Here is a 24,057-nt window from a genome sequence, read left to right as displayed (position 1 = left end):
CGTGTTAGAACAACAATCAGTAATAATTCTTCTGTTACTACTACTACTACTTATAATAATAATAATAATAATGAGAAGAAGAAGAAGAAATAATAAAGAGAGACTAGAAGAAAGAATAAAGGATGAGGAGTAAAATAAAATTTGCTGTGTGCAGCGCTGGGTGTTGTTGTGGATGGCTCGTGTGGCCACTTTTAGGAAGTGCACTTTGCCCTAATCACTGCTGTTTATAGGCGCAAATATAGCAAGTCTATGTAATAAATCGTAAAAAAAATAAATAAATAAAAATAGGAGGGACATGCTGTAAGAAAAGTTTGTCAATGCTGTGTTTGTTGCGTGTTAAAAAATATATTAAAACATGATGACAACAACGACAAGAGCAGTAATAACAATAATTCTGCTATCACTACTACTACTACTTCTTCTTCTACTACTACTGCTACTACTCATAATCGCCCTCGTGTGGCCACGTTTAGGAAGTGCACTTTGCCCTAACCACTGCTGTTTATAGGCGCAAATATAGCAAGTCTATGTAATAAATCGTAAAAAAAAAAAAAAATAAATAAAAATAGGAGGGACATTCTGTAAGAAAAGTTTGTCAATGCTATGTTTGTGGCGTGTTAAAAAATATATTAAAACATGACAAGAACAGTAATAACAATAATTCTGCTATTACTACTACTACTACTACTACTACTACTACTACTACTACTCATAATCGCCCTCGTGTGGCCACGTTTAGGAAGTGCACTTTGCCCTAATCACTGCTGTTTATAGGCGCAAATATAGCAAGTCTATGTAATAAATCGTAAAAAAATAAATAAATAAAAATAGGAGGGACATGCTGTAAGAAAAGTTTGTCAATGCTATGTTTGTTGCGTGTTAAAAATATATTAAAACATGATGACAACAACGACAAGAACAGTAATAATAATAATTCTGCTATCACTACTACTACTACTTCTTCTACTACTACTACTGCTACTACTCATAATCGCCCTCGTGTGGCCACGTTTAGGAAGTGCACTTTGCCCTAACCACTGCTGTTTATAGGCGCAGGTCAAGTCTACAGCTGCAATAAAGAGCTAAAACAAAAAAAAAGGATTGAATTAAATTTAAGAATTGTTTGTCAATGCTATGTTTGTTGCGTGTTAGAAAATATGTTAAACCATGATGACAACCGCAATCACAATAACAACAACAATCACAATAATAGATCTTCTGTTACTACTACCACTACTTCTAATAATAATAATAATAATAATAATAATAATAATAGGAGAAAACAATAAAGAAAGACTAGAAGAAAGAATAAAGGATGAGGAGTAAAATAAAGGTTGTTGTGTGCAGCGCTGTGTTGTTGTGGATGGATCCTGTCTGCCCTCGTGTGGCCAAGTTTAGGAAGTGCACTTTGCCCTAACCACTGCTGTTTAAAGCCGCAAATATAGCAAGTCTATGTAATAAATAGTTTTAAAAAAAAAAAAAAAAAAAAAAAAAAAAAAAAAAAAAAAAAAAAAAAAAAGGGGGGGGGGGAGCGGGGGGGGGGGGGGCGGCGGGGGGGGGCATGTTTGTCAATGCTATCTTTGTTGCGTGTTAGAGCGTATATTACAACATGTTTACAACAGCCAACATCAGCCAACAACAACAATACTACTATTACTAGTGATGATAGCGATGCCGCGCTGTGCTGGCTGAACGGTTAAGGCTCTGGGTTTTTGCTCGTAAGGTCGGGGGTTCAAGCCCCAGCACTGCTTCCACACAAGCTGGGATATCCTGTTTAGTATTATTTGTTTATTTTTATCTAAGCTTATGTTATAGATTAATAATACTACTACTGATAATAGCTATTAAATAATAATTATTTTTTAATATGACTAATAGGCATTAGTGTTTATTATAATGATTATTTATGAAATATTGTCATTACTGTATATCATTGCTATTATTATGTATTATATATCACAATTATGTGACTCCGTTTCATGCCAGCTGAAGTGGATTCGGCTGCTCTTTGTACCTCTGCTGTAATATAAATGGCAACTGATTCTACAGATTTCTGCTTAAGGTGCAGTATTTGGAGATTGGGAAGGTAGTTGTGTGTTGCGTTGTCTGTGATGTGCATCTTGTAAACTGTGTGGAATGTATCGTGTTGTGACCAAACACCAGGAAAAATTCCTAATACATGTCACTACATATGGCAACTAGAATTATTCTGATAACAACACCAACAACAGCAACAATGACACTGCTGCTACTCCTACTACTCCTACTACTAATAATAGTAATAATAGTAATAATGCGCTACTATTATTAATACCATTCCATTGTATAAGGCTAACAGACATCGTGTTCACCCACGTGTGGCCGCATTTCGAAACTTGACTGCCTGCATTTGTAGTAAATAACTGGGTTCGGATAATGAAATGATTTGATCAATTAAGCGTATGAATGCGTGTCACATACATCACACGGGGTTGTTTGTCACCGCTGTGCATCGACACGCTTTTCTACATGACAGTCTGATCGACACGGCAGTCTGAAATGATGAACATTGTAGACGTCTAATAAATGAGTAAAGTAAGACGACGCGTTATGAACGGTGTTCACGGTTGCTGGCATAATTTTCTACACGGTGAGTTAAAGGCGCACAACTATCAGATTCACAGTTCACGACTGTGTTTTATTTGGCCGAGTACAAGAGAGTGTAGGAGGAATCAGACTCTGTTGTTGTGCTCATATGACTATGGCATCGGCACAAATTTAACTTCTTACGGCTTTGGCTTTGTGTCGACGCACGTGTTTGATGAATTGTATGTTAGTTTCTTTGGCACAAATGGTGAAGCGAGTATGCTTTCCTTGCGAATGACACTTGGAGTTTAAGAATGAGGTTAGTGTTTGAGAAAATGTATCTATTTTAGACATTATACCTTAGAGAGGCCATTATATTTTGCCTTTGAGAGAGCTGATAAAGTAAGGCCCGAGAGTTGCCCTCGCATTCCTTTCTGTGCCGCTTGTCAGTTAAGTGATTGGCATTTGTGAGTGATCGATTGGTGTGGTAAAATGTGGGCTCGATTAAAAGTGTACACAGACTTTGATGGCGATCGGCTGAATGAGGGGCCTACTAATAAGATGCTGTGCTGCTACGCGAGACCCGTCGTTACAGCGGACCTAGGAGGAACGTCTCGTGTCTGTAAAGGGAATGTCGATGTTTTACAAACACAGAGTACTTTTACTAACCTCCTTACACTGACGGGTGTTTGGCTGTATTGTTTTTTGTTTTGTCTTTTTAAATATACACCTTGCATATCGGAATAAGACTTCTACTATTGTTACTACTACTGGAAAAACAACTACTACTACTACTACTACTACTACTACTACTAATAATAATAATAATAGTAATAATAATGTTTGTGTGTATAGAGAGGGTGAGGAAGAAGAAGACGCTAGCAGGTAGAAAGCTGTGGCGTTCTGTTTCTTTTTGAATGTGCTCTATTGTGTGACCGTTGGTCTTAGGCCCGCCTCCTCGCCTGTTCTCAACAAGGTCCTGTAGAGGGCGGATAAATATGTGGGCGCTGCGCGGCGAGTTTTATTGAGCAGCTTGACTTCGAGAGAGCAGCATCATGTCTGGCAGAGGCAAGGGCGGAAAGGGGCTTGGCAAAGGAGGCGCCAAGCGTCACCGTAAAGTTCTTCGCGATAACATCCAGGGAATCACCAAGCCGGCTATTCGCCGTCTGGCTCGCCGTGGCGGTGTTAAGCGTATTTCCGGTCTGATCTACGAAGAGACTCGTGGTGTGCTGAAGGTGTTCCTGGAGAACGTGATCCGCGACGCCGTCACCTACACCGAGCATGCCAAGAGGAAGACGGTCACCGCCATGGATGTGGTGTATGCCCTGAAACGCCAGGGACGCACCCTGTACGGCTTCGGCGGTTAAACGCTCCAACACCGAACGACGCGAACACAACGGCTCTTTTAAGAGCCACCCAAACATCCAGAAAAAGAGCTGTTCCTCGTGCTGTGTGTGTGTGTGTGTGTGTGTGTGTGTGTGTGTGTGTGTGTGTGTGTGTGTGTGTGTGTGTGTGTTTTTTTTACACACGTAACACATAAGTAGAAGATAATTTATATATGAACACAAAATCATAAACAATCTAGTTTTACATGTTTATATCGTGTGTGTGTGTGTGTGTGTATATATATATATATATATATATATATATATATATATATATATATATATATATATATATATATATATATATATATATATATATATACACATGTACATAATGTGTGTGTGAATTACATAACGTGTGTGTGTGTGTGAAACGCGTTAGAAGACTATAATAGAATTTTTTTTTCTTCTTTTGTCATAGTGCACATTGTTGTGAATGTAAAAAAGGCGGGAAGGGAAACAAAGCGTAGCGGGGGGGGGGCGAGCGAGGAGGAGGAGGAGGAGGAAGAGGGCGGAGCGGTGGGAGGCTCCCTGTATGAGGCGGTGTGGGATTTTGACCAATAAAAAAATGTTCTTCGCTTGTGCCTAATTACAATGTCGGCCTGTAAATAGAGCGGCCGCGAGGCGGGCGTTATTCATTCTCTCGCAGTCTACAGGAGAAGCAGCAGCAGCAACATGCCCGACCCAGCTAAGGCCGCTCCCAAGAAGGGATCCAAGAAAGCCGTGACCAAGACGGCCGGCAAAGGAGGCAAGAAGCGCAGAAAGTCCAGGAAGGAGAGCTACGCTATCTACGTGTACAAAGTCCTGAAGCAGGTGCACCCCGACACCGGCATTTCTTCTAAGGCGATGGGTATCATGAACTCGTTCGTGAACGACATCTTCGAGCGTATCGCCGGTGAGTCCTCTCGTCTGGCTCATTACAACAAGCGCTCCACCATCACCTCCAGGGAGATCCAGACCGCCGTGCGCCTGTTGCTTCCCGGCGAGCTGGCCAAGCACGCCGTGTCCGAGGGCACCAAGGCCGTCACCAAGTACACCAGCTCCAAGTAAAGCGCCTTACCGCCGTCTTCATCAACCCAACGGCTCTTTTAAGAGCCACCCACTCCTTCATATAAAGAGCAATTTCTTCTTTTCCTCCCTGTCTCTCTCTGTGTGTGTGTGTGTGTGTGTGTGTGTGTGTGTGTGTGTGTGACGGGGGGAGGGGGGGCGCGTTCCCCGCCGGCTTTTATCGCGCTGTTCCCCCGCGACTGTTTTGTTCATTGTGTGAGTCTTGTAGTATGCTAAATGCGCAGGTGAGTAATTATAAACAATATTGTACGAGCATCATGCGTTCTCAATGTTGTTAAATAGTGGAATGGCAGCATGAAGTAGTTCTATCAATCAATGTTATAGCACTGCAAAGGAATTCAAAATGGGCTTCTAGAGGCACAGAGTACTTCAAAATAGTGTTCTAGCTGGACTAAGTAATTCAATTTAATGTTATGGCACCACAAAGTAATTTGAAATAGGCTCATAGAGGCAAAAAGTAATTGAAAGTAGGATTACAGCTGCGCAGAGTAATTCAAAATAGTGTCATAACAGCAATTAATAATTCAGTGTAATGTTATAATTTCACAAAGTAATTCAAAATAGGATTATAGCAGCACAGAGTACTTCTAAAAAGGGTTATAGCAGCAGGAAATAATTGAGATTAGGTTTATAGCGGCACAAAAGAGTTCAAAATAGGTTTATAGCGGCGCAGACTAATTCGAAATAAAGTGTGTAGCAGCACAGAGTAATTCAAAATAGGCTTATAGCAGCATGAAGTAATTCAAATTGATGCTACAGCACCACAAAGTAATTCAAAATAGGATTATAGCAGCACAGAGTACTTCAAAATAGGGTTATATCAGCATGAAGTACTTCAAGATAGGCTTATAACGGCACAGAGTAATTCAAAACAGGGTTATAGCTGCTCAGAGTACTTCAAAATAGGGTTATAGCTGCTCAAAATATGGTTAGAGCAGCACGATGTAATTCAAATCAATGTTGTAGCAGCAGGAAATACTTCAAAATAGGGTTATATCAGCATGAAGTACTTCAAGATAGGCTTATAACAGCACAGAGTAATTCAAAACAGGGTTATAGCTGCTCAGAGTACTTCAAAATAGGATTATAGCTGCTCAAAATATGGTTAGAGCAGCACGATGTAATTCAAATCAATGTTGTAGCAGCAGGAAATACTTCAAAATAGGGTTATATCAGCATGAAGTACTTCAAGATAGGCTTATAACGGCACAGCATAGTTCAAAATAGGGCTTTAGCTGCACAGAGTACTTCAAAAATAGGCTCATAGCGGCGCAGTGTACTTCAAAATAGGCCTGTAACAACGCAGTGTACTTCAAAATAGGCTCATAGCGGCGCAGCGTACTTCAAAATAGGCCTGTAACAACGCAGAGTACTTCAAAATAGGCCTACAGCGGCGCAGAGTACTTCAAAATAGGCCCATAGCGGTGCAGAGTACTTCAAAATAGGCCTACAGCGGCGCAGTGTACTTCAAAATAGGCCTGTAACAACGCAGAGTACTTCAAAATAGGCTCATAGCGGCGCAGAGTACTTCAAAATAGGCTCATAGCGGCGCAGAGTACTTCAAAATAGGCCTACAGCGGCGCAGTGTACTTCAAAATAGGCCTGTAACAACGCAGAGTACTTCAAAATAGACTCATAGCGGCGCAGTGTACTTCAAAATAGGCTCATAGCGGCGCAGAGTACTTCAAAATAGGCCTGTAACAACGCAGTGTACTTCAAAATAGGCTCATAGCGGCGCAGTGTACTTCAAAATAGGCTCATAGCGGCGCAGTGTACTTCAAAATAGGCTCATAGCGGCGCAGAGTACTTCAAAATAGGCTCATAGCGGCGCAGTGTACTTCAAAATAGGCTCATAGCGGCGCAGTGTACTTCAAAATAGGCTCATAGCGGCGCAGTGTACTTCAAAATAGGCTCATAGCGGCGCAGAGTACTTCAAAATAGGCCTGTAACAACGCAGTGTACTTCAAAATAGGCTCATAGCGGCGCAGTGTACTTCAAAATAGGCTCATAGCGGCGCAGTGTACTTCAAAATAGGCTCATAGCGGCGCAGAGTACTTCAAAATAGGCCTGTAACAACGCAGAGTACTTCAAAATAGGCCTGTAACAACGCAGAGTACTTCAAAATAGGCTCATAGCGGCGCAGTGTACTTCAAAATAGGCCTACAGCGGCGCAGCGTACTTCAAAATAGGCTCATAGCGGCGCAGTGTACTTCAAAATAGGCTCATAGCGGCGCAGAGTACTTCAAAATAGGCCTGTAACAACGCAGAGTACTTCAAAATAGGCCCATAGCCGCGCAGTGTACTTCAAAATAGGCCTGTAACAACGCAGAGTACTTCAAAATAGGCCTACAGCGGCGCAGTGTACTTCAAAATAGGCCTGTAACAACGCAGAGTACTTCAAAATAGGCTCATAGCGGCGCAGTGTACTTCAAAATAGGAGTATAGAGGCACAAAGTAATTCTAGTTATATGCTGTATGCATATGCAATGTTCTAGCAGCAGGAAATACTTCAAAATAGGATTCTAGCCGTACTGAGTAAATCACAATCCCAAGTTTAAAGCCCTGTGGATGAAATACAAAAGATAGACGTGTGAAGATAGAAGCGTGGACTAAATGCAAATGCATTTATAGCAGCATTGGCTACATTTATCCCAATAGAGTAATAGCAGAACGTAGTCAATTAAAACCAGGCGATAGTTGAATAACAACGAATAGGGTTAGAGCTCTGCTGAGTTCATAAGACTAGGGTTACAGCAGTGTGGAATTACATAAACATGAGGCTATAGCAGAGCCGGGCTAAACGGCACTAGGGTTAGGGCAGAGCCGGGCTAAACGGCACTAGGGTTAGGGCAGAGCCGGGCTAGACGGCACTAGGGTTAGGGCAGAGCCGGGCTAGACGGCACTAGGGTTAGGGCAGAGCCGGGCTAGACGGCACTAGGGTTAGGGCAGAGCCGGGCTAGACGGCACTAGGGTTAGGGCAGAGCCGGGCTAGACGGCACTAGGGTTAACTCGGGCTAGGGCGGAGACAGGCGCGGGTAACGAGGCGGAGGCGCGCGCCCGTTAAGGCGCCCACGAGGCGCACCTGGCGCCCCGGGACCACAAGAGGACGCGGCCGCGCACGAGGAGCGCCAGCCCGAGTGCCGGCGCCAGCCCGAGCGACGAAGACCAGACGAGGACAAAGACGCTGGGAGTCACGCTGCGGGAGTCGCCTCGTCCCTCCGAGCGCGCCCGCTCGCTCTCCACCCATGTGCTTTACACGGCCCAAAAGGGGCCTCGGTTCACATACTGCACGCCACACTCGGCCCGTGCAAACATAGCAGCAGCACTCACACGGCTCTCCTTCAACTCGGCCCGGAGGCCTCGCAACGGCCACGCCGTTTTTTGCCCTCTTTTTACACAGCACAACGCACGAAATGCGCGGCCCGCCGGCTCGAGCGCCAGGCGCGCCGTGCACTTTTGTGGCCGCCGCGCGAGATTGGTGCTCTCCTCCTGGCCGTGGCGGGCCGCGGGAGAAACGGGAAAGCCCGTTCTCGCGAAACGCGTGCTTGAACGCTTTGGAGCTTGCCTGACGGGTCGGATTTTCGCCGCGAAATGCCATGAGAAAACACAGTTGCGAGCGCATCGCGGAAGCGCAGTCATTCAGCGGCGCCCGGGTTGAGTCTACAACGTTCTCATGTCTGCTTTTAAGACCAGCCCCCCGGCCGCGGGGAGGGAGGTTCCTGTGTTACACAGCGCCACAGCGATTGACTCCTTTATTCTACTTAGCTCCGCACACACAGACATGGCAGAAGTCGCTCCCGCGCCCGCCGCCGCGCCGGCCAAAGCGCCCAAGAAGAAAGCAGCTTCGAGGACCAAGAAAGCGGGCCCCAGCGTCGGCGAGCTCATCGTCAAGGCGGTTTCCTCGTCCAAGGAGAGGAGCGGCGTGTCGCTCGCCGCTTTGAAGAAGGCTTTGGCTGCCGGCGGATACGATGTGGAGAAGAACAACTCCCGCGTCAAGCTCGCCGTCAAGAGCCTCGTGACAAAGGGCACTCTGGTGCAGACCAAAGGGACCGGCGCGTCTGGCTCTTTCAAGCTGAACAAGAAGCAGACCGAAGCCAAGAAGCCCGCAAAGAAAGCCGCGCCCAAACCCAAGAAGGCGGCCGCCAAGAAGCCCGCCGCGGCTAAGAAGCCCAAGAAGGTAGCGGCCAAGAAACCCGCCGCCGCCGCCAAGAAGTCTCCTAAGAAGGCGAAGAAGCCCGCCGCCGCCGCCAAGAAAGCCACCAAGAGCCCCAAGAAGGCGAAGAAGCCGGCGACCCCTAAGAAGGCAGCCAAGAGCCCCAAGAAGGCAAAGGCTGTGAAGCCCAAGACAGCAAAGCCCAAAGCGGCAAAGGCGAAAAAGGCAGCCCCCAAAAAGAAATAAACATGTTTGTGTGTTTCATTCATGTTTTTCTTCCTTAAACGGCTCTTTTAAGAGCCACCCATATCTTCGTTTAAAGAGCAATATTCCCTGTCCTCTCATGACACAAAGTGATGCTTTTAGTGGATTGGATTCCTCCTCCCAAAACGGTGACAGAGGCTGTAGGAGGAACATGAACATATGGGCAAACTAGTAAGAATTTACATTTCTCTGTAGCGTTGTACAGAATTTTGTGCGTTTGTGCGTTTGTATGTCTATTTTCCCTTCTGTCTGTTTTCATGCGCTCTCTCTCTCTCTCACACACACACACACACACACACACACACACACACACACACACACACGCACAGAGGCGGCGTCACAAACGGGGGTGGGAGGGGCGTCGCGTAGAATAGAATGGTGGGCGGAATGTGTGGAATTTGACGGCGCGTTTGTGATTGGTTCTTCTGCCACAACGATCTTAGCCAATAAGAGAGCGGCTGTGTTGGCTATATCACGGAGGGCTCGGCGCGTAGTCTTTATTATTTCAGCGTTGTTCGTGGAACAGGTCTGATCATAACCATGAGCGGAAGAGGCAAGACCGGCGGAAAGGCTAGGGCCAAGGCCAAGACTCGTTCCTCCAGAGCTGGGCTGCAGTTCCCTGTGGGCCGTGTGCACAGGCTCCTACGTAAAGGCAACTACGCCGAGCGCGTCGGTGCCGGCGCTCCGGTCTACCTGGCCGCCGTGCTGGAGTATCTGACTGCTGAGATCCTGGAGTTGGCCGGCAACGCCGCCCGTGACAACAAGAAGACCCGTATCATCCCCCGCCACCTGCAGCTCGCCGTGCGTAACGATGAGGAGCTGAACAAACTGCTCGGCGGGGTGACCATCGCTCAGGGTGGTGTGCTGCCTAACATTCAGGCCGTGCTTCTGCCCAAGAAGACCGAGAAGACCGTCAAGACCAAGTAAACGCGCCCACTGCTGCGTTTGCCAGTACCCAAAGGCTCTTTTAAGAGCCACCCACTTCTGCTCCAAAAGTGCAATGTTATTCCTATCTTCTTAATACAAAGCAAACGCAGTTAAAATCAGGACATGAACACTCTAATTTGCTAAGAATTATATATTTATATATAATATAATAAATAATTATATACATGGAAACTATCCAAGTAGTCGTAGTAGCAGTAGTAATAATAATAATATGAATGATAAGAATAAGAATAACAATAATAGTGAGGCGTGTTGGCTAAATGCAGTGTGAGGGATGAGAATATGTTTTGACGGCGGGCGGTTTGTGTGTAACTGGTGAATGGCAGAGTACAAAAGCGCTGCGCGCCCGTGGAATAGGGGCGGGCGCCTTGTGTTTCGAACTGTGCCGGTGGCGGAAGCCAATAGTCATCAAGTGACGTCACGCATTCTATCCAATGACAGACGAGTGCCTTCAAGACGCCCAATGAGCGCAGAGCAGCGTTAGGGCTTAAAAAGCCGGCGTTCGCGAGCGCCGTGTATTCTGTTTTTCATCCGTGAAGTGCAGAGCTCGACGCCATGGCAAGAACCAAGCAGACCGCCCGTAAGTCCACCGGTGGCAAGGCGCCCAGGAAGCAGCTCGCCACTAAGGCCGCCCGCAAGAGCGCCCCGGCCACCGGCGGCGTGAAGAAGCCTCACCGTTACAGGCCGGGCACCGTGGCTCTGAGAGAGATCCGCCGTTATCAGAAGTCTACTGAGCTGCTCATCCGCAAGCTGCCCTTCCAGCGCCTGGTGAGAGAAATCGCTCAGGACTTCAAGACTGATCTGCGTTTCCAGAGCTCGGCCGTCATGGCCCTGCAGGAGGCGAGCGAGGCGTACCTGGTCGGCCTGTTCGAGGACACCAACCTGTGCGCCATCCACGCCAAGAGAGTGACCATCATGCCCAAGGATATTCAGCTGGCCCGCCGTATTCGCGGAGAGCGCGCTTAAACGACGACCGCGTCTAATCTACACAAAGGCTCTTTTAAGAGCCACCTCACAGTCTCAGCGAAATGAGCAAGTCTTCGTACCTTGGCTGTTTAAAAACTAAATGTAATGTGGTAGGGAAAAAAAAAAAAAGAACCTTTGAAATATTTTTATAACCTGTATAAATATATACATTATTATAAATATTATATAATGTTTGTGTGTTATGTGCTTATACGCGCGCGCTCTCACGCTGTGGCACACTTACAGTGAAAAGGGAGCAGTGAACCATAAGGTTTATTTGTGACGTCATGCGCTGGGGTCAGAGGCTTAGAACTATGCTGTTGGTTTGATTGACAGTTTTTCCCTTTATGACGCCGCGGGGATTCATCGGTCTTTAAATGTTGTGGTTTCTGCGCGCGCCTCTTCACTAATTTGAAGGGGAGAAGCAGAAGGGTTTCTCCGCGTTATCGTCATTCCGCCTAATATCCATCTGCACTTGTCTTTCTTTTCTGCTTAGAAATGATCAGATATAATACTATATTTAATCATTGGTGTATATTTATCAAGGACAACATGTGACATTTTTATTTATTCATTCATTCAATCGCTCATTTATGTCTTTATATAGCGTTTTTAACATTTAAAATGAAAAATTCCTGCTACTACTAATAACAACAATAATAACAACAATAATAATAATAATAATAGTGATAGTGATAGTAAAGAGTAGAGAAGAGGCGTGTGTTGGAGTTGCTATGGCAGAATGATCCAGTGCACAGTAATAAGGCTGATGAGCTCTGTGTCTGTGGGAAGGACACAGCGGCGCTGCGTGTTGTGCTGGATGGAGCTTGACTGCCCTCGTGCGGCCAAATCCAGGAACTGCAATTTCCCAGATTCAGTGTTCTGTTATGAAGCATTTTATGGAGGTGTTTATAAGTCTAAACTTGTAGTAGTTAGCCGGGGGAGAGTGCAGAGAACTGGGGGGGTGGGGGGTTCGGGGCTGTAGCTGCGTTCACGATATACACAAACATGTGGAAAACTGCAAAAAAAAAATTTCTTTTCTTAATCTGCATATAAAGATTATTTTAGAAGCTGCTTTTGCTATATATATATATATATATATATATATATAGATAGATAGATAGATAGATAGATAGATAGATAGATAGATAAACATACACACAAAACATCAATTCGGGGTCCCTGTGAGTGTACATGGAGGGGGGACGGGGGGCAGAGAGAAAAGTCAACACCAGAGAAACACCTTGTACATATATTGTTGTTGATGTTGTTTATTATATTTGTAATTTTGAAAGGCATATATATGTGTTCTTTGTACCTGCAGTGAACCATTATGACTTCATGTACAGAGTTCTAGCTTGATGGTTTGATTGACAGTTTTTAGAAGTCATTTGCTAATCCTAATAATATTGATATGAATGTTACTACTACTACTAATAATAATTATTATAAAAGGTTGTTGTGTGCAGTGCTGTGTGTTGTTGTGGATGGATCTTGACTGCCCTTGACGTTGCCCTAACCACTGCTGTTTATAGCCGCAGGTAAATTCTACATCTGCAATAAATAAAATAAATAAATAAATAAATAGGAGGAAGAACCTTTAAGAAATGTTTGTCAGTGCTGTGTTTGTTGCGTGTTAGAACAACAATCAGTAATAATTCTTCTGTTACTACTACTACTACTTATAATAATAATAATAATAATGAGAAGAAGAAGAAGAAATAATAAAGAGAGACTAGAAGAAAGAATAAAGGATGAGGAGTAAAATAAAATTTGCTGTGTGCAGCGCTGGGTGTTGTTGTGGATGGCTCGTGTGGCCACTTTTAGGAAGTGCACTTTGCCCTAATCACTGCTGTTTATAGGCGCAAATATAGCAAGTCTATGTAATAAATCGTAAAAAAAATAAATAAATAAAAATAGGAGGGACATGCTGTAAGAAAAGTTTGTCAATGCTGTGTTTGTTGCGTGTTAAAAAATATATTAAAACATGATGACAACAACGACAAGAGCAGTAATAACAATAATTCTGCTATCACTACTACTACTACTTCTTCTTCTACTACTACTGCTACTACTCATAATCGCCCTCGTGTGGCCACGTTTAGGAAGTGCACTTTGCCCTAACCACTGCTGTTTATAGGCGCAAATATAGCAAGTCTATGTAATAAATCGTAAAAAAATAAATAAATAAATAAAAATAGGAGGGACATTCTGTAAGAAAAGTTTGTCAATGCTATGTTTGTGGCGTGTTAAAAAATATATTAAAACATGACAAGAACAGTAATAACAATAATTCTGCTATTACTACTACTACTACTACTACTACTACTACTACTACTACTCATAATCGCCCTCGTGTGGCCACGTTTAGGAAGTGCACTTTGCCCTAATCACTGCTGTTTATAGGCGCAAATATAGCAAGTCTATGTAATAAATCGTAAAAAAATAAATAAATAAAAATAGGAGGGACATGCTGTAAGAAAAGTTTGTCAATGCTATGTTTGTTGCGTGTTAAAAATATATTAAAACATGATGACAACAACGACAAGAACAGTAATAATAATAATTCTGCTATCACTACTACTACTACTTCTTCTACTACTACTACTGCTACTACTCATAATCGCCCTCGTGTGGCCACGTTTAGGAAGTGCACTTTGCCCTAACCACTGCTGTTTATAGGCGCAGGTCAAGTCTACAGCTGCAATAAAGAGCTAAAACAAAAAAATAGGCCTACAGCGGCGCAGTGTACTTCAAAATAGGCCTGTAACAACGCAGAGTACTTCAAAATAGGCTCATAGCGGCGCAGAGTACTTCAAAATAGGCTCATAGCGGCGCAGAGTACTTCAAAATAGGCCTACAGCGGCGCAGTGTACTTCAAAATAGGCCTGTAACAACGCAGAGTACTTCAAAATAGACTCATAGCGGCGCAGTGTACTTCAAAATAGGCTCATAGCGGCGCAGAGTACTTCAAAATAGGCCTGTAACAACGCAGTGTACTTCAAAATAGGCTCATAGCGGCGCAGTGTACTTCAAAATAGGCTCATAGCGGCGCAGTGTACTTCAAAATAGGCTCATAGCGGCGCAGAGTACTTCAAAATAGGCTCATAGCGGCGCAGTGTACTTCAAAATAGGCTCATAGCGGCGCAGTGTACTTCAAAATAGGCTCATAGCGGCGCAGTGTACTTCAAAATAGGCTCATAGCGGCGCAGAGTACTTCAAAATAGGCCTGTAACAACGCAGTGTACTTCAAAATAGGCTCATAGCGGCGCAGTGTACTTCAAAATAGGCTCATAGCGGCGCAGTGTACTTCAAAATAGGCTCATAGCGGCGCAGAGTACTTCAAAATAGGCCTGTAACAACGCAGAGTACTTCAAAATAGGCCTGTAACAACGCAGAGTACTTCAAAATAGGCTCATAGCGGCGCAGTGTACTTCAAAATAGGCCTACAGCGGCGCAGCGTACTTCAAAATAGGCTCATAGCGGCGCAGTGTACTTCAAAATAGGCTCATAGCGGCGCAGAGTACTTCAAAATAGGCCTGTAACAACGCAGAGTACTTCAAAATAGGCCCATAGCCGCGCAGTGTACTTCAAAATAGGCCTGTAACAACGCAGAGTACTTCAAAATAGGCCTACAGCGGCGCAGTGTACTTCAAAATAGGCCTGTAACAACGCAGAGTACTTCAAAATAGGCTCATAGCGGCGCAGTGTACTTCAAAATAGGAGTATAGAGGCACAAAGTAATTCTAGTTATATGCTGTATGCATATGCAATGTTCTAGCAGCAGGAAATACTTCAAAATAGGATTCTAGCCGTACTGAGTAAATCACAATCCCAAGTTTAAAGCCCTGTGGATGAAATACAAAAGATAGACGTGTGAAGATAGAAGCGTGGACTAAATGCAAATGCATTTATAGCAGCATTGGCTACATTTATCCCAATAGAGTAATAGCAGAACGTAGTCAATTAAAACCAGGCGATAGTTGAATAACAACGAATAGGGTTAGAGCTCTGCTGAGTTCATAAGACTAGGGTTACAGCAGTGTGGAATTACATAAACATGAGGCTATAGCAGAGCCGGGCTAAACGGCACTAGGGTTAGGGCAGAGCCGGGCTAAACGGCACTAGGGTTAGGGCAGAGCCGGGCTAGACGGCACTAGGGTTAGGGCAGAGCCGGGCTAGACGGCACTAGGGTTAGGGCAGAGCCGGGCTAGACGGCACTAGGGTTAGGGCAGAGCCGGGCTAGACGGCACTAGGGTTAGGGCAGAGCCGGGCTAGACGGCACTAGGGTTAGGGCAGAGCCGGGCTAGACGGCACTAGGGTTAACTCGGGCTAGGGCGGAGACAGGCGCGGGTAACGAGGCGGAGGCGCGCGCCCGTTAAGGCGCCCACGAGGCGCACCTGGCGCCCCGGGACCACAAGAGGACGCGGCCGCGCACGAGGAGCGCCAGCCCGAGTGCCGGCGCCAGCCCGAGCGACGAAGACCAGACGAGGACAAAGACGCTGGGAGTCACGCTGCGGGAGTCGCCTCGTCCCTCCGAGCGCGCCCGCTCGCTCTCCACCCATGTGCTTTACACGGCCCAAAAGGGGCCTCGGTTCACATACTGCACGCCACACTCGGCCCGTGCAAACATAGCAGCAGCACTCACACGGCTCTCCTTCAACTCGGCCCGGAGGCCTCGCAACGGCCACGCCGTTTTTTGCCCTCTTTTTACACAGCACAACGCACGAAATGCGCGGCCCGCCGGCTCGAGCGCCAGGCGCGCCGTGCACTTTTGTGGCCGCCGCGCGAGATTGGTGCTCTCCTCCTGGCCGTGGCGGGCCGCGGGAGAAACGGGAAAGCCCGTTCTCGCGAAACGCGTGCTTGAACGCTTTGGAGCTTGCCTGACGGGTCGGATTTTCGCCGCGAAATGCCATGAGAAAACACAGTTGCGAGCGCATCGCGGAAGCGCAGTCATTCAGCGGCGCCCGGGTTGAGTCTACAACGTTCTCATGTCTGCTTTTAAGACCAGCCCCCCGGCCGCGGGGAGGGAGGTTCCTGTGTTACACAGCGCCACAGCGATTGACTCCTTTATTCTACTTAGCTCCGCACACACAGACATGGCAGAAGTCGCTCCCGCGCCCGCCGCCGCGCCGGCCAAAGCGCCCAAGAAGAAAGCAGCTTCGAGGACCAAGAAAGCGGGCCCCAGCGTCGGCGAGCTCATCGTCAAGGCGGTTTCCTCGTCCAAGGAGAGGAGCGGCGTGTCGCTCGCCGCTTTGAAGAAGGCTTTGGCTGCCGGCGGATACGATGTGGAGAAGAACAACTCCCGCGTCAAGCTCGCCGTCAAGAGCCTCGTGACAAAGGGCACTCTGGTGCAGACCAAAGGGACCGGCGCGTCTGGCTCTTTCAAGCTGAACAAGAAGCAGACCGAAGCCAAGAAGCCCGCAAAGAAAGCCGCGCCCAAACCCAAGAAGGCGGCCGCCAAGAAGCCCGCCGCGGCTAAGAAGCCCAAGAAGGTAGCGGCCAAGAAACCCGCCGCCGCCGCCAAGAAGTCTCCTAAGAAGGCGAAGAAGCCCGCCGCCGCCGCCAAGAAAGCCACCAAGAGCCCCAAGAAGGCGAAGAAGCCGGCGACCCCTAAGAAGGCAGCCAAGAGCCCCAAGAAGGCAAAGGCTGTGAAGCCCAAGACAGCAAAGCCCAAAGCGGCAAAGGCGAAAAAGGCAGCCCCCAAAAAGAAATAAACATGTTTGTGTGTTTCATTCATGTTTTTCTTCCTTAAACGGCTCTTTTAAGAGCCACCCATATCTTCGTTTAAAGAGCAATATTCCCTGTCCTCTCATGACACAAAGTGATGCTTTTAGTGGATTGGATTCCTCCTCCCAAAACGGTGACAGAGGCTGTAGGAGGAACATGAACATATGGGCAAACTAGTAAGAATTTACATTTCTCTGTAGCGTTGTACAGAATTTTGTGCGTTTGTGCGTTTGTATGTCTATTTTCCCTTCTGTCTGTTTTCATGCGCTCTCTCTCTCTCTCACACACACACACACACACACACACACACACACACACACACACACACACACACGCACAGAGGCGGCGTCACAAACGGGGGTGGGAGGGGCGTCGCGTAGAATAGAATGGTGGGCGGAATGTGTGGAATTTGACGGCGCGTTTGTGATTGGTTCTTCTGCCACAACGATCTTAGCCAATAAGAGAGCGGCTGTGTTGGCTATATCACGGAGGGCTCGGCGCGTAGTCTTTATTATTTCAGCGTTGTTCGTGGAACAGGTCTGATCATAACCATGAGCGGAAGAGGCAAGACCGGCGGAAAGGCTAGGGCCAAGGCCAAGACTCGTTCCTCCAGAGCTGGGCTGCAGTTCCCTGTGGGCCGTGTGCACAGGCTCCTACGTAAAGGCAACTACGCCGAGCGCGTCGGTGCCGGCGCTCCGGTCTACCTGGCCGCCGTGCTGGAGTATCTGACTGCTGAGATCCTGGAGTTGGCCGGCAACGCCGCCCGTGACAACAAGAAGACCCGTATCATCCCCCGCCACCTGCAGCTCGCCGTGCGTAACGATGAGGAGCTGAACAAACTGCTCGGCGGGGTGACCATCGCTCAGGGTGGTGTGCTGCCTAACATTCAGGCCGTGCTTCTGCCCAAGAAGACCGAGAAGACCGTCAAGACCAAGTAAACGCGCCCACTGCTGCGTTTGCCAGTACCCAAAGGCTCTTTTAAGAGCCACCCACTTCTGCTCCAAAAGTGCAATGTTATTCCTATCTTCTTAATACAAAGCAAACGCAGTTAAAATCAGGACATGAACACTCTAATTTGCTAAGAATTATATATTTATATATAATATAATAAATAATTATATACATGGAAACTATCCAAGTAGTCGTAGTAGCAGTAGTAATAATAATAATATGAATGATAAGAATAAGAATAACAATAATAGTGAGGCGTGTTGGCTAAATGCAGTGTGAGGGATGAGAATATGTTTTGACGGCGGGCGGTTTGTGTGTAACTGGTGAATGGCAGAGTACAAAAGCGCTGCGCGCCCGTGGAATAGGGGCGGGCGCCTTGTGTTTCGAACTGTGCCGGTGGCGGAAGCCAATAGTCATCAAGTGACGTCACGCATTCTATCCAATGACAGACGAGTGCCTTCAAGACGCCCAATGAGCGCAGAGCAGCGTTAGGGCTTAAAAAGCCGGCGTTCGCGAGCGCCGTGTATTCTGTTTTTCATCCGTGAAGTGCAGAGCTCGACGCCATGGCAAGAACCAAGCAGACCGCCCGTAAGTCCACCGGTGGCAAGGCGCCCAGGAAGCAGCTCGCCACTAAGGCCGCCCGCAAGAGCGCCCCGGCCACCGGCGGCGTGAAGAAGCCTCACCGTTACAGGCCGGGCACCGTGGCTCTGAGAGAGATCCGCCGTTATCAGAAGTCTACTGAGCTGCTCATCCGCAAGCTGCCCTTCCAGCGCCTGGTGAGAGAAATCGCTCAGGACTTCAAGACTGATCTGCGTTTCCAGAGCTCGGCCGTCATGGCCCTGCAGGAGGCGAGCGAGGCGTACCTGGTCGGCCTGTTCGAGGACACCAACCTGTGCGCCATCCACGCCAAGAGAGTGACCATCATGCCCAAGGATATTCAGCTGGCCCGCCGTATTCGCGGAGAGCGCGCTTAAACGACGACCGCGTCTAATCTACACAAAGGCTCTTTTAAGAGCCACCTCACAGTCTCAGCGAAATGAGCAAGTCTTCGTACCTTGGCTGTTTAAAAACTAAATGTAATGTGGTAGGGAAAGAACCTTTGAAATATTTTTATAACCTGTATAAATATATACATTATTATAAATATTATATAATGTTTGTGTGTTATGTGCTTATACGCGCGCGCTCTCACGCTGTGGCACACTTACAGTGAAAAGGGAGCAGTGAACCATAAGGTTTATTTGTGACGTCATGCGCTGGGGTCAGAGGCTTAGAACTATGCTGTTGGTTTGATTGACAGTTTTTCCCTTTATGACGCCGCGGGGATTCATCGGTCTTTAAATGTTGTGGTTTCTGCGCGCGCCTCTTCACTAATTTGAAGGGGAGAAGCAGAAGGGTTTCTCCGCGTTATCGTCATTCCGCCTAATATCCATCTGCACTTGTCTTTCTTTTCTGCTTAGAAATGATCAGATATAATACTATATTTAATCATTGGTGTATATTTATCAAGGACAACATGTGACATTTTTATTTATTCATTCATTCAATCGCTCATTTATGTCTTTATATAGCGTTTTTAACATTTAAAATGAAAAATTCCTGCTACTACTAATAACAACAATAATAACAACAATAATAATAATAATAATAGTGATAGTGATAGTAAAGAGTAGAGAAGAGGCGTGTGTTGGAGTTGCTATGGCAGAATGATCCAGTGCACAGTAATAAGGCTGATGAGCTCTGTGTCTGTGGGAAGGACACAGCGGCGCTGCGTGTTGTGCTGGATGGAGCTTGACTGCCCTCGTGCGGCCAAATCCAGGAACTGCAATTTCCCAGATTCAGTGTTCTGTTATGAAGCATTTTATGGAGGTGTTTATAAGTCTAAACTTGTAGTAGTTAGCCGGGGGAGAGTGCAGAGAACTGGGGGGGTGGGGGGTTCGGGGCTGTAGCTGCGTTCACGATATACACAAACATGTGGAAAACTGCAAAAAAAAAATTTCTTTTCTTAATCTGCATATAAAGATTATTTTAGAAGCTGCTTTTGCTATATATATATATATATATATATATATATATAGATAGATAGATAGATAGATAGATAGATAGATAGATAGATAAACATACACACAAAACATCAATTCGGGGTCCCTGTGAGTGTACATGGAGGGGGGACGGGGGGCAGAGAGAAAAGTCAACACCAGAGAAACACCTTGTACATATATTGTTGTTGATGTTGTTTATTATATTTGTAATTTTGAAAGGCATATATATGTGTTCTTTGTACCTGCAGTGAACCATTATGACTTCATGTACAGAGTTCTAGCTTGATGGTTTGATTGACAGTTTTTAGAAGTCATTTGCTAATCCTAATAATATTGATATGAATGTTACTACTACTACTAATAATAATTATTATAAAAGGTTGTTGTGTGCAGTGCTGTGTGTTGTTGTGGATGGATCTTGACTGCCCTTGACGTTGCCCTAACCACTGCTGTTTATAGCCGCAGGTCAATTCTACATCTGCAATAAATAAAATAAATAAATAAATAAATAGGAGGAAGAACCTTTAAGAAATGTTTGTCAGTGCTGTGTTTGTTGCGTGTTAGAACAACAATCAGTAATAATTCTTCTGTTACTACTACTACTACTTATAATAATAATAATAATAATGAGAAGAAGAAGAAGAAATAATAAAGAGAGACTAGAAGAAAGAATAAAGGATGAGGAGTAAAATAAAATTTGCTGTGTGCAGCGCTGGGTGTTGTTGTGGATGGCTCGTGTGGCCACTTTTAGGAAGTGCACTTTGCCCTAATCACTGCTGTTTATAGGCGCAAATATAGCAAGTCTATGTAATAAATCGTAAAAAAAATAAATAAATAAAAATAGGAGGGACATGCTGTAAGAAAAGTTTGTCAATGCTGTGTTTGTTGCGTGTTAAAAAATATATTAAAACATGATGACAACAACGACAAGAGCAGTAATAACAATAATTCTGCTATCACTACTACTACTACTTCTTCTTCTACTACTACTGCTACTACTCATAATCGCCCTCGTGTGGCCACGTTTAGGAAGTGCACTTTGCCCTAACCACTGCTGTTTATAGGCGCAAATATAGCAAGTCTATGTAATAAATCGTAAAAAAATAAATAAATAAATAAAAATAGGAGGGACATTCTGTAAGAAAAGTTTGTCAATGCTATGTTTGTGGCGTGTTAAAAAATATATTAAAACATGACAAGAACAGTAATAACAATAATTCTGCTATTACTACTACTACTACTACTACTACTACTACTACTACTACTCATAATCGCCCTCGTGTGGCCACGTTTAGGAAGTGCACTTTGCCCTAATCACTGCTGTTTATAGGCGCAAATATAGCAAGTCTATGTAATAAATCGTAAAAAAATAAATAAATAAAAATAGGAGGGACATGCTGTAAGAAAAGTTTGTCAATGCTATGTTTGTTGCGTGTTAAAAATATATTAAAACATGATGACAACAACGACAAGAACAGTAATAATAATAATTCTGCTATCACTACTACTACTACTTCTTCTACTACTACTACTGCTACTACTCATAATCGCCCTCGTGTGGCCACGTTTAGGAAGTGCACTTTGCCCTAACCACTGCTGTTTATAGGCGCAGGTCAAGTCTACAGCTGCAATAAAGAGCTAAAACAAAAAAAAAGGATTGAATTAAATTTAAGAATTGTTTGTCAATGCTATGTTTGTTGCGTGTTAGAAAATATGTTAAACCATGATGACAACCGCAATCACAATAACAACAACAATCACAATAATAGATCTTCTGTTACTACTACCACTACTTCTAATAATAATAATAATAATAATAATAATAATAATAGGAGAAAACAATAAAGAAAGACTAGAAGAAAGAATAAAGGATGAGGAGTAAAATAAAGGTTGTTGTGTGCAGCGCTGTGTTGTTGTGGATGGATCCTGTCTGCCCTCGTGTGGCCAAGTTTAGGAAGTGCACTTTGCCCTAACCACTGCTGTTTAAAGCCGCAAATATAGCAAGTCTATGTAATAAATAGTTTTAAAAAAAAAAAAAAAAAAAAAAAAAAAAAAAAGGGGGGGGGGGGGGAGCGGGGGGGGGGGGGGCGGCGGGGGGGGGCATGTTTGTCAATGCTATCTTTGTTGCGTGTTAGAGCGTATATTACAACATGTTTACAACAGCCAACATCAGCCAACAACAACAATACTACTATTACTAGTGATGATAGCGATGCCGCGCTGTGCTGGCTGAACGGTTAAGGCTCTGGGTTTTTGCTCGTAAGGTCGGGGGTTCAAGCCCCAGCACTGCTTCCACACAAGCTGGGATATCCTGTTTAGTATTATTTGTTTATTTTTATCTAAGCTTATGTTATAGATTAATAATACTACTACTGATAATAGCTATTAAATAATAATTATTTTTTAATATGACTAATAGGCATTAGTGTTTATTATAATGATTATTTATGAAATATTGTCATTACTGTATATCATTGCTATTATTATGTATTATATATCACAATTATGTGACTCCGTTTCATGCCAGCTGAAGTGGATTCGGCTGCTCTTTGTACCTCTGCTGTAATATAAATGGCAACTGATTCTACAGATTTCTGCTTAAGGTGCAGTATTTGGAGATTGGGAAGGTAGTTGTGTGTTGCGTTGTCTGTGATGTGCATCTTGTAAACTGTGTGGAATGTATCGTGTTGTGACCAAACACCAGGAAAAATTCCTAATACATGTCACTACATATGGCAACTAGAATTATTCTGATAACAACACCAACAACAGCAACAATGACACTGCTGCTACTCCTACTACTCCTACTACTAATAATAGTAATAATAGTAATAATGCGCTACTATTATTAATACCATTCCATTGTATAAGGCTAACAGACATCGTGTTCACCCACGTGTGGCCGCATTTCGAAACTTGACTGCCTGCATTTGTAGTAAATAACTGGGTTCGGATAATGAAATGATTTGATCAATTAAGCGTATGAATGCGTGTCACATACATCACACGGGGTTGTTTGTCACCGCTGTGCATCGACACGCTTTTCTACATGACAGTCTGATCGACACGGCAGTCTGAAATGATGAACATTGTAGACGTCTAATAAATGAGTAAAGTAAGACGACGCGTTATGAACGGTGTTCACGGTTGCTGGCATAATTTTCTACACGGTGAGTTAAAGGCGCACAACTATCAGATTCACAGTTCACGACTGTGTTTTATTTGGCCGAGTACAAGAGAGTGTAGGAGGAATCAGACTCTGTTGTTGTGCTCATATGACTATGGCATCGGCACAAATTTAACTTCTTACGGCTTTGGCTTTGTGTCGACGCACGTGTTTGATGAATTGTATGTTAGTTTCTTTGGCACAAATGGTGAAGCGAGTATGCTTTCCTTGCGAATGACACTTGGAGTTTAAGAATGAGGTTAGTGTTTGAGAAAATGTATCTATTTTAGACATTATACCTTAGAGAGGCCATTATATTTTGCCTTTGAGAGAGCTGATAAAGTAAGGCCCGAGAGTTGCCCTCGCATTCCTTTCTGTGCCGCTTGTCAGTTAAGTGATTGGCATTTGTGAGTGATCGATTGGTGTGGTAAAATGTGGGCTCGATTAAAAGTGTACACAGACTTTGATGGCGATCGGCTGAATGAGGGGCCTACTAATAAGATGCTGTGCTGCTACGCGAGACCCGTCGTTACAGCGGACCTAGGAGGAACGTCTCGTGTCTGTAAAGGGAATGTCGATGTTTTACAAACACAGAGTACTTTTACTAACCTCCTTACACTGACGGGTGTTTGGCTGTATTGTTTTTTGTTTTGTCTTTTTAAATATACACCTTGCATATCGGAATAAGACTTCTACTATTGTTACTACTACTGGAAAAACAACTACTACTACTACTACTACTACTACTACTACTAATAATAATAATAATAGTAATAATAATGTTTGTGTGTATAGAGAGGGTGAGGAAGAAGAAGACGC

General features: G+C 44.9%; 4 protein-coding genes across 4 annotated transcripts; all 4 read left to right on the top strand.

Annotated features, from left to right (window-relative positions):
• The first annotated feature begins 4,589 nt into the window (after positions 1 to 4,589).
• LOC128321753 (histone H2B-like) lies at positions 4,590 to 5,049 on the top strand. The gene has a single exon (XM_053242293.1). It carries the CDS (start codon positions 4,626 to 4,628, stop codon positions 4,998 to 5,000), a length of 375 nt encoding a protein of 124 aa, XP_053098268.1. The 5' UTR covers positions 4,590 to 4,625; the 3' UTR covers positions 5,001 to 5,049.
• A 3,642-nt stretch (positions 5,050 to 8,691) lies between these two features.
• Positions 8,692 to 9,417, top strand: LOC128321774 (histone H1-like). The gene has a single exon (XM_053242333.1). The coding sequence runs from the start codon at positions 8,692 to 8,694 to the stop codon at positions 9,415 to 9,417; it is 726 nt and encodes a 241-aa protein (XP_053098308.1).
• A 543-nt stretch (positions 9,418 to 9,960) lies between these two features.
• On the top strand, positions 9,961 to 18,431 carry LOC128321756 (uncharacterized). The gene is given in 2 exon segments (XM_053242296.1): positions 9,961 to 10,378; positions 17,617 to 18,431. Coding segments are annotated over 2 exon segments (804 nt in total). The 5' UTR covers positions 9,961 to 9,975; the 3' UTR covers positions 18,018 to 18,431.
• Positions 18,432 to 18,578: 147 nt separating this feature from the next.
• On the top strand, positions 18,579 to 19,050 carry LOC128321745 (histone H3). Its single transcript, XM_053242282.1, has one exon. The coding sequence runs from the start codon at positions 18,594 to 18,596 to the stop codon at positions 19,002 to 19,004; it is 411 nt and encodes a 136-aa protein (XP_053098257.1). The 5' UTR covers positions 18,579 to 18,593; the 3' UTR covers positions 19,005 to 19,050.
• Positions 19,051 to 24,057: the final 5,007 nt, after the last annotated feature.

The sequence above is a fragment of the Pangasianodon hypophthalmus genome, chromosome 19, assembly GCF_027358585.1.
Source record: "Pangasianodon hypophthalmus isolate fPanHyp1 chromosome 19, fPanHyp1.pri, whole genome shotgun sequence".
Classification (NCBI taxonomy): Eukaryota; Metazoa; Chordata; class Actinopteri; order Siluriformes; family Pangasiidae; genus Pangasianodon; species Pangasianodon hypophthalmus.
The sequence above is the reverse complement of the archived record's forward strand: the minus strand, read 5'-3'. Positions and strand labels throughout refer to the sequence as shown.